At 40.9% G+C, this 12,586-nt stretch overlaps 1 protein-coding gene across 3 annotated transcripts in view; it reads right to left on the bottom strand.

Annotated features, from left to right (window-relative positions):
- Positions 1–12,586, bottom strand: part of LRP4 (LDL receptor related protein 4) — an 84,524-nt gene that overhangs the window by 36,304 nt on the left and 35,634 nt on the right. For all 3 annotated transcript variants that reach the window (XM_059474257.1, XM_059474258.1, XM_059474259.1), the window contains exon 2: positions 7,328–7,474. In XM_059474257.1, coding sequence (XP_059330240.1) covers positions 7,328–7,474 — 147 coding nt within the window. The remainder of the gene's footprint in view (positions 1–7,327; positions 7,475–12,586) is intronic.

Genomic DNA, 12,586 nt, shown 5'->3' with positions numbered 1-12,586 from the left:
TTATCCCTGTTGCCTGTGGTGAGCAGGTTGCTTTGCACCCAAGGACAGCAAGCAACTGGTGTTCAGAGCTCTGGAACACAGAGAGGCTTGAACAATACTGGCTACTTAATCAGACAAACTCTCATTCATGTGAAGAATAAGAAGTCAATTTCAAACATAAATACAACCAAAACAAAATCATGCTACCTACATTAGACAAGTGCAGCCTCACCCCCAGCTATGTTCATACTTGTGCATATGTAAAAACACACACATATCCACAAACAGATCTGTTGCTGAGATCTGCAGCACAGCAGGCAAAAAATCCAGGAACAAAAATAAAGGAGGTTATTCCACTCTCAGGAAGAAAAAGGAGACATTGCATTTTACTAACAAACATTTTAGAAAATCTAGTTCCAGAATAACAAAATGTTATTGCACTGCTGAACTGTATTTAAGGATGTTGTGGGTCAAAAGAAAAAAAAAAGAAGAAAAAAGAAAAGAAAAAAAAAAAAAAAGAAAAAGTAAAGACTATCAGCATCCAATCTTTCACAGCCCTTTGATCACAAGCACTCTGCCTGAGGGGGCATTGCATTAATTCTGGTGCCTTTTAAAGGAAACATACATACTCCAGGCCCAATAATATGACAAAATTGCAGATATGGAACTGGTGTGTTTTCAAGAGAATACTGAACTCTTGACACGAGTTCCTAGATTTTAAAACTTGAGGTTTACAAGTGAAGCTTCACCCGAGCCTTTGCATCTGAGCTCCTGATTAAGTGAATGATAGAAGGAATATTACTCTTTCAAAGTTTCTGTTAATTTTAATAAAAGACCTGTGAGATTTTTTATCCTAACCTCATCTTAATTTTTCTCTTTTTTTTGGGGGGGTTGATGAGCAGGTTATAGTGACAGTCCTGCCCAGGAAGGAAGAGACCCGCTACTGGGCTTGAATGAGCTGTAGCTCAACATCAACTGTGTCAATTTCTCCATGAGATGGGAACAGACCACTTTCAGTAAGCTTTAAGGTAAAAGAAGTAAAGTTTTCTTCAGTCCCTTCAAATGAAGAGGTTTTGTACAACAGTGCAGGGAGGTAAGCAAACAAGTCTGCCTCCCAAAAAGTAACACATTTACAAGTCAATTATGTATGATACAGATCCAAAATTCAGAGCAAGAAAGCTCTTCTGGGAGGATGGTTATGGGGAGATTTGGTGTATCTTATGAGGAACAGAACTATGTACCAGTCCTCAGGCCAAGTTTACTCAGTTATCCTTTCACCCCTGCCACAGGAAGTAAGACTCATTCACACCATGAGGACTTCAAAGGGCGTGCAGGAGGGCAGAATGAAAACCATTCCTCCTCTTGCATGCGGCTTTCCTTAGGGACAGGCCAAAGCAGTCTCTGCTGGCACAAGGCAGGAAGGCAGCTGAACTACCCTGTGCATGTGCAGCGAGGGCTTCCAAGGCAGACACTGTCAGCAAGCCAGAGAGCTGACAGCAGACAAAGTCTATGGAGCTGGCATGACAGCTGGCAGGTTGCTTATTGCTACTATTACTACAGCACTCTGGCTTGTAAACATGATCCAGAGCAGGAAGCAAACATGCCACGGAATAATTGGCTTCCATCACAGCACGGCTTCAAATCTGCAAGGAGAACAATTTCTGAGACAGGTAAGCAGAGGCAAGGCTCTCCCAGAACGAATGGAAAATACCTATGGAGGCAGATGTTCTAAGGACACTGGTACAAATGTAAAGTGTCTGGGGTGTGCAGAAACAGTGACAGTTGAGGAAAAATTTAGTGGAATCAAGAAGTGGTGATGTGTTTTAAAGTGTGCAACACAGTATTAAAAATCCAAACAAAGTAAAATATACCATATTTTAAGAATTTACCTCATAACTGAAAATATCTCTCAAAAGGAGGGTTTCCCATGTCTGCTCCTGTTTTTCAGAGTTGTAACTCCACTCACTACCAAGTATCTTGCTTTCTTTTTTTTTAATACCACACACTGCATTTCAAGCTGTTATTCTTTAACCAAAACTACAGATTACCAATTCAAGGCTAGAAAATTGCATTAATACAGAATTTAGCAAACTTCAATCAACTACTCAAGGATATATGCAGTACTGTAGAGACACAGATGCAAGACTGAATCTTGACTTGCTAAAGTAATTTTCACCTTAACCCCCAGCCAGTTTCAGTCTCTTGCTTTATTAGGAGTCCAGTAGTCCAATATCTTCCCATTTTCCTCTCTCCTTCCCAATGAAGCAGACAGAACTCATTCTTCTCATTGTATTGGGTTAGAGTATACATATGAGCATATGATATCCTGAAGAAAAGTACACTTTAAAAAGGCATAGTTGCAGATTTATTTCTCTGGAAAGTTTGGACATTCACAGGAGAAAAAAAGAAAATCCAGTAACTCTAAAACTAGCTTGCAGCAGATCAGTGGAAAGGTGGGATTCCTTGCAAACCCATCTGTTCACTCTTTCAATCAGAGACATTTACTTGATATTATAATTCCAGCCTGTAAAACTCAGAGCTGCACATCCATACAGTTTCTGGAAAAGAATCTAAATAGCTTTAGCATCTCAGAAGACTCCATATAAAGTGGTTGCAGATTGTGGTTCCTAAGTCAGAAAAAACAACTGGGCCCACTCCAGAACAAAGACTAGCCCCAGTTTTTTGAGGAATTTTTAAAGTAGGCCTTTAATATATCTTAGGCTTGCTGGTTGACTTCAGAACAACCCAAATCTTTAGCTCAGCATTTGTATTAAAAAAAATTAATCATTTCAGTCAATAAATAAAATGATACATCAAGTTCAAAACAGAGAAGCTCAAAATTTCATGCCAGCCAGGAAAGTTTATGCATGTCACAGACAAATAGCCAGGGGAGGAAAGAAAAATTGGTGAACCGACTGTTCTCATGTACTGCTGATTCGTGAGAAGCTTAAATCAATTTAAAGTTCAAGTTGCTGTTCAAGTTTGCTGCTCAAACCCCACCCCTGCTCTTGCACTCCTGCTGCCCTGTTTATGCCTGGCACAGTCAGCAAGCAGAGAAAATGGAAGTTTAACCCCACAAATGAGTACACCTACAAAAGGCTCCTGTAAGCCAAGCAGAAGAGAGGGATTTAGCAAGCAACCTGTTCTGGCAAAAAGGTTTGGTGCTATAATAACTAAGCCAGACACAAAACAGCACAGTTACCACAAGCCTACTCTGTAGAGCTGATCTAGTTCTTACAAGCTAAGAATAGTATCATACTTGGATTCATAACGAGCAGCCACTCAGAGCAAGATGTAACAGGCTTAAAGGAGTAAGTGTTCCTCAGGCTCCTCCACTGCAACCTTGAATGTGTGTGCTGAAGTCATGCACTTAAGAAATAGGGCAAAGGATGCTACAGAAATGTTAACTTTTATTTCTGCTTTCTTCTTTCCTCTAAATTGCTCTTCAAGTGCTGCTGGCTGTCAGCTGAAAAAGTTCTCTTTGTATCTATTCTACCAGGATGCAATATTTAAAAAGACAGTTTCTATTCTAGTCCTTCCCCCTTGAATTACTTTACTACTCTGTATAAATGGAGCAAGTTATATTCTGATTAAGACCACAGAATCATCAAGGTTGGAAAATACCCTCAAGACCATCTAGTCCAACATCAACCTACACCACCCCCAAGCCATACTCTCAAGTGCCACATCCAGACACCTCTTAGACACTTCCGGAGACCATGACTCCACCACCTCCCTGGGCAACTTATTCTAATGCCTGACCACTCTTTCAGGGAAAAGTCATTTTCTAATGTCCAATCCTGCCTGGTGCAACTTAGGGCCATTTGCTCTCATCCTTTCACTTGAAACACGGTAGAAGACAGACCCCCACCTCATTACAGCCTCCTCTCAGGTAGTTGTAGAGGGCAATGAGGTCTCTCTAGTCTCCTTTTCTCCAGGCTAAACCCCAATTCCCTCAGCTGCTTCTCTCAATACATGTTTTCTAGACCCTTCACCAGCCCAATTGTGCTTCTCTGGACACATGTCAGCACCTCTGTGTCCTTCTTGTAGAGAGGGGCCCAAAACCAGACACAGCACTTCAGGTGTGGCCTCACCAGTGCCAAGTAGAGGGGGACAATCACTGCCCTGGTCCTGCTGGACACACTATTGCTGATACAAGCCAGGATGCCACTGGCCTTCTTGGCAACCTGGACACACACACACACACTGGATCATGTTCAGCTGTTGTTGACCAGCACTCCCAGATCCTTTTCTGCTGCACAGCTTTCCAGTCTGCAGTGCTGCCTGGGGTTGCTGTGATCCATGGGCAGGATCTGACACTTCACCTCTGAGAACTTCACACAACTGGTCTCAGCCCATCGACCCAGCCTTTTCCTCATCCACTAAATGGGTCATGTTGTCATAGAAGATCAGGTTGGTTAAGCAGGACCTGCCTTTTGTAAAACCATGTTGTCTGGGCCTGATCCCTGGTTGCTCTGGACATGTTGTATGATGGCACTAGGATGATCTGCTCCATGACCATCCCTGGTACTAAGGTTAGGCTGACAGGCCTCTAGTTCCCTGGACAATCCTTCCAACTCTTCTTGTAGGTGGGTGCTTCATTTGCCCATGTCCATTCAACTGGAACTTCTCCAGTTAACCAGGACTGCTGCTAAATGACAAAGTGGTTTGGAAAGTTCTTTCACCCTCATTACTTTTGGGTGCATCCCTTCTGGGCTCATACACTTATGGGTGTCTAATCAGCATAGCACGTCACTATTTCCTTCTGGATTATGGGGGCTTCACTCAGCTCTCTGTCACTACATTCCAGCTCAAGGAACTGGGTATCCTGAGGACAACTGCTTTTGGCATTAAAGACTAAGGCAAAGAAGGCATTAAGTAACACAGTCTTTTCCTTATTTCCCTGACACAATGCTACCCTCTACACTCAGCTAAGGGGAAGACTCTGCTCAGCCCTCCTTTTGCTGCCAACATATTTATAGAAATTTTTCTGTTGTCTTAACTGCAGCAGCCAACGTTCTTAGAAACTGTAAATTTAAAAAGGCAGAAGTCAAACCCAGTTCGCACATTCTCTGCATCACTTTATATTCTGTCTCTTATATGTCTATCTCTATTTTATATTCTTCCAACCTCCAGTGCCTGAGAATATCAGCAGATTGCTCACTCTTCAGTACTGTTTCCTAGTTTGCACAGCTTATACTCAAATAGATTATTGAAAACGAAGGGAATCGACCCATCCTTTGATTCAGCATCGAACTCCAATTTATTGATTCACCAGGCATATTTTATAACAGTGTTAATTAAGCTCATACATATTGCAAAATCCGAGCTCATCATAGGTCACAAATTACACACCAACCCCTCCTTTTGTTTTCAATACCTGTGGTTTGTTATTGAAACCAAGATTTGTGTTTTCACCCTGATATGAAAGGTTCTCAAAACCTCCATGTCTATTCCCAAAAGAGCCAAGGACAGAATGTTTACCTGTTATGAGAAGACTGCCTGAGAACTTAGCTGTTTACAGAAACAGGCTGTGAGAATTTGCTCCTCACAGCTGCCTTTTACTTTTCCATCAGCTGTATATGATTATGGCATGTCTGAACAAAACTCTATAAGCCATTTCTGAGCAAAATTCTCCAACAATAGATACAGGCCAGATCTCCTTAATATATTGTGTCTCCTTAATATAGTATATCTTACTGTGCAAGACCAAGAGGGTTCCTCTCTCTGAGGCCACAGAAAGAGACACGTGATGCATCAGAAGACACCAAGAGAAGAGTGGAAGAAAGCAGCATGAAAAAAAAAGTTCTTCCTCAAAACACAAAATCTGCGTCTACTTGTAATACAAGACTTCCCAAACAAGAGGTGGCACATTCATCTTTAACATCCCTTAGTGGATTTTACATCCATAAACTTGTCATATTGCTGTTTGAGAATATTTAAAGTTTCAGAATCAATGTTTTTTGGCAAAGAGATTCACAGTTTAAGCCTATGCTGTATGAAGCAACTCTTGTTAGCACCTCCTGCTTGTTCCTATGGAAGATCTTATCTTTCCCACCCCCAAGTCCTACCATGACTGCTTAGGTTGAAATTTTTGGTGCTGGAAGTTGTTGAATTACCAGGAAAATTATATCAAGAAGTATCTCTTGTCTAAATCGTTACTGAGCCCACAAAAAAAAAAAGTTAAAACAATCCCACCACCATCCCCCAATCTCCTCATCTACCTGCAAAAGAAAACCCACAAGAAAAGGAATTTTCTTCTGTGCTTAGTAAAAAGCTGGTAAAACCAGCTTAGCTATTGGATATGCCTCACCTCCCCAAGACTCAAGGTCTTCCATGTTGCTCAATGTTCACCAAATTTTAAGAAGCAAGAATCCAGAAGGAAGAAAATTTTCATGAAGCTGGGTTGACATCTCCCACATTTAAGGAAGAAGAGATTCTTTAAGACAAAACTTACAAGATTAGGAAAGCTCCTTTCCATACAGTAGAATCAACAGCAGAAACCAGGAAAGGTTAGAGAGAAGATCCAGCAGAGGAAGATAAATTTCTCTCTAATGTCCACTGACAGGAGCCTTAAATTTTCAGCTCTAGGGCAACATTTAGGAAAGGAGTTTCATGAGACTAGGCCTTTTTTTCTACACTTCAATTCTAGCACGCTCTGTGGAATCCAAAGAGATGCGGTAAAAAAGGAACTTACTTGTGTGGTAAAAAAGGAACTTACTTGTGTCTCCATGGAAAGAGGCTTTCTCTATTCATCTCTATCATGCTACATCCACTCAAAATGACATTTCACATCAGTTCTCACCTAGCTGGGCCCAGCTACACAGATGCCAACACTATGCAGATATACAGTACCTGCAAGGTAACATCTCTCAGCAGATCCCAAGATCAGTGAATGTTATTTCAGCGCTTGCCTTTCCCTCCCTTCACAGGGCAGCAAGGACAGAAACTAGAATGTTACTTAAGAGGGCAGACACTCTCAATACGCCTCTTCACACTATTTATTTTCCATTAATTAATATGATTTACAGCAAAATTATATAATTTAACCCAGAGATAGTGCTTTTGCAAGGGTAGAAAAATGAGAGGTACTCTTCTCTGTCCCTCCTCTCCCTCTAACATATTCATGTCCAAGCACCACCTAAAACCAGCTGCAAAAAAAGCCAGAGTTGGGCTTCCACTGTGTTTTATATCAGTGGACAATGGCTTTGTTCAACTCTGAGTCAGTCAAAAGTACAAATCATCTACAATCAAAAACATTTGTCACACAAATGGCAGAATGTGCCTGTAAAACACGGAGAAAAAGATACTCATTTTCCCAAACACAAGTCAAGGATGGTATTCTTACTGCAGCCATCTTCATCACTGTGGTCCCCACAGTCATTGTCTCCATCGCATTGCCACTGAGCAGGGATGCAGGTGCATTCACCAAAAGCACTGACAGCACAGGTAAAATGATTACGCCCACAGGAGCACTCAGTGCTACTTGTAACACCTGTAAAGAAAGAAAAAAAAAGAAAAATGTTTTGAAGAGATCCCATCTATTTTAGAGCAAACATTAAATACAAAATGACATCTATTTTTCTCTGTGTACACACAGAAAGTGTATACACACTACTGTGTAAAAACACATCCTTGACTGCAAAGGAAAATATTCACCCTCCTCACATGCTGAAATTGGAGATCAATTACTATGCACAGTTTCTTGGAAAGGGGCTCTTTGAAGGCAACAGCAAAGTGCAATCTGCCAAAAAGAGACTTGGGAATCAGCTGAAAAATAACTCAGCACTAATCACAAACATTCAAGGAATACCAGGTATCAGAACACCCCTTTTATTTCACAAAGTCAGTCCTCTCCTAGACCACAGCGCTGCTGCTGTTCTTCACTTAGTTCTGACATCACAATACAAGGAAAAACTCTCAGAAGTAGAATCCTTGCTATTTGAAGGGTCTTCCCCAAACCCTAAGCTTTTTAATGCAAACCTTTTGCATGTCCCTATTCTAGACATTTCAGACTCCAGTGAGAGTGGAAAAAATATATTTTATTATTTACCTGTAAACATTAAACTGTTACACTAGGTTGTGCATAACTGACATTTATAAAAGCAAGAGGATTTTCAGCTTTACAAACTGACCAAAAGAAAATGCAGTCCAAATGATAACGTACAACCTGATAAGAATATTTTTTCCAGCCTTAAAGTTAGCCTAAAGACCTCCCAGCCCTCCTTTCCCACCTTCAGAACAATACTCTAACACAACTCTTGACTCTGACCCCTGTGCAAATGCAACTATTTAGGATATTAACCCACACTACCTCTTAAGAAAATCTCTGCCTTGAGAAGGAATAGGCTGTAACACCTCCCACCCCCAAAAGGAAAAGGTGATGCCTGAACTTCTGTCTGACATTATCTAGACAATCTATATAATCAATATCACTGTTAAACAAATGATTATCAATCATCAACTCCCTCAAGCTAGTCTGGTTGGATTATTTTGCATAGTTCCTTCTTTCTGCAGTTCAAACAAACTTAAAGCTCTTAGATTAAGCAACAGATCATAAGGAAAGAATTACAGAGAAATACCTGCCCCAAGTGGTAATTAATTACATACACACTGAACTATTTTCAGCCTTTTTGATTTCATTGATCTCACTCATACATCTAGTGTACCTGTGATTAACCATAACCTGTACCCATTAAGAAAAAGAAAAAACAAGCCTCATACTTTCATTATTTTCCATTCTAATTGAGAAAAGGAATATCTACAAAATTGACGGAATATTTCTGCAACTCTTTCAATAGCAGTGTTCCCTCCAGTAAAGACATCCACTTGTGCCAGTAGAGCAAAGATTTAACTTCAGAGAGAATGCACTTCCTTGAAAAAGGATTACATTATGTTTCTTCGGCACAAAACTGGGTGAAGAGATTTCTGCTGGCCTCAGCTGCCTGCTTGCAAATGCTACACTGCAGGTTGCAAGGCCTTAATACAAACTATTTTCCAAGCTGAAAAAAATTGGTTGCAGGATTTCTGTTCAGTCTATCATGGATGTGAAAACCTTTTATTTTTTCACTCATGTCCACTACAAGTTACCTTTGAAAGGTTTAGTACAAAACATACATCTCAAGGTATTACTGCATACAACAGAAAAGCAGCCATCATCTGGTGTAATGAGAGACAAAGGCTGAAAGAACAGGAGGTGAATAAGGAATGCAAGAGGCCAGGGCAATCAGATCTTTGGAGGACTTATCAGGTATGGCCAGCACAAAAGCTGGCTTAAAAGGACAGCAAGTGGGTAATGTAGCCAGAAGGCAAAAAAAGCAACAGACATTGCTAAGGAAAAGCAATTTATCATCTATGCAACATTTCAGACTAGTAGAAATGAACTAACAGAAATTCAAAAGAACCACATCCACCCACAAAAATCAAACAGGTTTGTTCAAACTGACAACACAGAAAATTCAGAACAAACCATCTTCTGCTGTTGTAGGTGCTACAACCTTTTAAAAAGACAGAACTAGTTGTACATTGTAACCAAAGTAGCTTCTGTTTAAACTACCTTTTCCAAAGCAATTTTCCACCATTATCCACAAAAGCACCCCAAAACACTCACCCCAGCTACTTTAATACCCCTTCCAGCTGGAGTACACAAGACCACTATCATTTGGGTTAGAAAAGATCTCTATGGTCACCAAGTCCAACCGTGAACCCAACATTGCCAGGTCCACCATTAAACTGCTTCTCTAAGTGCCACATCCACATGCCTTTTAAATACCTCCAGGAATGGAGACTCTATCATTCCCTGGGTACCCTGTCCTCCACTGTTGACAACCCTTTTGGTGAAGAAATTTTTCATAATATCCAATCTAAACCTCCTCTGACACAACTTGAGACTATTTCTGCTCATCCTGTCACTTTGTACCTGGGAGAAAAGAACCTACCTCCCTACAACCTTCTTTCAGGAGTTATGATAGGGTTTCCCTGAGCTTCCTTTTCTCCAGGCTAAACAACCCTAGCTCCTTCAGCCCCTCCTTTGAGGACTTGTTCTTCAATCCTTTCACCAGCTTTTCTGGCCCTCCCCGTGAACAGCATGGCAGTACAGCACTGCAACAGCAAGGAAAGAATTAGTGCAGCTGTCCGAGCATGCAAACTGTAACTTCATCTGCTGTATTGTCAAACACACAGCGCTCTTCAAAGCTGTTACTAATATTAGGTTACATATAAGCACACACATACTAAATCTGTTCTTCTCACCTCATTAAAGCTGCTATGTTCCATCATCTCTGCTCTGTGATTTTACCATGCTACTGAAACTGTTGGAAACCGAAGGACATGCCGTGACCCAGATACCAACACTCCTTCATATGCACTAGCTGGTGTCTGTAGAGCCATTATGTAAGCATACTTTGCTCACCTATTTCAAATTACAACCAGTGCAGATCTAATGGTTTGTGATTTGTGATCCTTAGAAGAACTAGCCTTCTAGTCATTTATAAATCATGATCTACCCTGGTTTTACACTTGTCAAGTAATGCATATGACTGCTGGGAAAGCACACTGATTTCAGCCTATGAACAGTTTCAGAAGCAAATCCTGGATGGGATTCTTTCCCAGCCAAAAGAACAAGGTGAATGAAAGCTGGCGCACCTGAAGGCAGCAGGAATTTTCTCAATGATTTCACCGTGGATAGTATTTCACCTTTGGTGTCTCATGAATATTTCCCAGTGCTCAGAGCTCCAGTGACACTACCCTGTAACTGTATCTGTAACAGTAGAGGGTCAGGAAGGATAAAGATGAGAAGCATGTTTTTTCCAACTCCAAGCGGAAATGGTGCACTTGGTGTGAGAAGCCTTAGCAGGAGATCTACTCCCTTAGCTCAAACTCTCATTAAACACTGGGAGCCTGAGACAGAAGGCTGACCAAACACACACACAAAGCTCCAGTGTCACGTTTCAATCCCAGTTAGTCAGTGGACCAGGAACAGGATGGAAATCAACGTTTGCTGTTCAGGCAACTGGACCAACAATCAAAGGGGACATATCTAATTGCACTTGTACACATTATTCTGGAGCAGGAACAACGAGAGGCACCTCTGGGCTTAGTAATGACAAATATTTTTCCTGAAACTTTACATCACATTGCAGGCTTGGACATTTTATTTACTCTGTATTCAAAAATATTTTCACTTATGTAGGAGGAAAAACCCTGACATATTTTAGCAATGCAATATACACAAAACAACACAAAAAAGCTAAACAGAGATACTGCCACATGCTGAGCTGATATCACTCAATTTTCATGGCCTCTCCTGATCCCTCATGTGATCACAAAAAAACTTCCTACTCTCATTTGCCCATGGGTACAAACTAAAAAATTATCTTCTCTATCTGCAGTTTGGCTCCCTCCTGATGCATAGCAGCAGGATCCAGTAACCAAACAGTTTTCTAGCAAAGTATACAAACAACCTCCAGATTTTAAAAACAGGAAGTCAGTCTAAACACAGGCCTCATACTTAACATCTGCCACCACCTTCAATTTAGCATGGCATGCTCAGTTTCTTCAGACTGCTTCCAAATATCCTCCACATCTTCATTTTTATCTGATAAATGAAATGTCTCCTAAGGAAGGGTCAGTTCACCCCTCTTAAAACAATAGTTAGGATCTATGTAGTTTTATGTCTAAAGTTGGCAAAGCAGAAGCCAATTAACATCCTGTTATTTCTGCATTTCTGCTTATCTTTTTTTTTGGGGGGGGGGGGGGGGGAAAGGGGCAAGCAAGGGCAGGGCTGCTTAAACAGTAGGTTGTTCTGCTTCCCTCACCTCCCAACAACTCTTCATAAGGCCAAACAATATAGCCCCATAACACAAAACCTAATAATATACACAGCTTCAGTTTGCTTTGCAACCCTCAGAGCTATTACAGAGCAACCTTTTATTTGCCATAGATTGATAAAAATATTGACATTATAAAGAAAACTTAGGTAAACAGGAAAATTACCAAACTGGGGCCTGTAGTTGTTGCTTTGACAGAAACAGTAGATTTCTATTGGAGAGTGAAAATACTGTTTTGTTTAAGTCCTGATGGCATGCTTTATTCCAAAAAGAAAGATTCTAACCTGTTCCCTCTTCAATAAAAATAATGACACATAGCAGCTCTTAACACTATTTTGCAGCAACTCAACCTTTGACAGGCTGTTGATACAACATGGAATCATGCAACAGCCCAGTTTGGAAGGGACCTCAAAAGATCACCTGGCCCAACCTTTTGTGGAGAATGGAGCCTGGATGAGACTACCCAGCACAGCTGCATCTTGAGAACCTCCAGTGATGAGGACTCTGTCATGTCTCTGGGGAGGTAGTGGGGAGGTTGCATGATTGTTCTCACTGTAAAAAGCATCTTTTGTTGAGATCAACACATTCCTGTCAGTCTCTAGTAGCATTCTAGCACTATCAGAATTTTATCATATTCACATATGGATGAAGTTTCCTCAATGAACAACTGCAAAAGAATATGGCTTCAATGGTCAATGCCATGCTGCCCTTCCAAATTTTCTTTTATCCAGGTATCAAGAAACATCTACATAAAAGAGACTCCCACTCCACATTACCCT

The sequence above is a fragment of the Ammospiza nelsoni genome, chromosome 6 (assembly GCF_027579445.1).
Source record: "Ammospiza nelsoni isolate bAmmNel1 chromosome 6, bAmmNel1.pri, whole genome shotgun sequence".
Lineage (NCBI taxonomy): Eukaryota > Metazoa > Chordata > Aves > Passeriformes > Passerellidae > Ammospiza > Ammospiza nelsoni.
The sequence above is the reverse complement of the archived record's forward strand: the minus strand, read 5'-3'. Positions and strand labels throughout refer to the sequence as shown.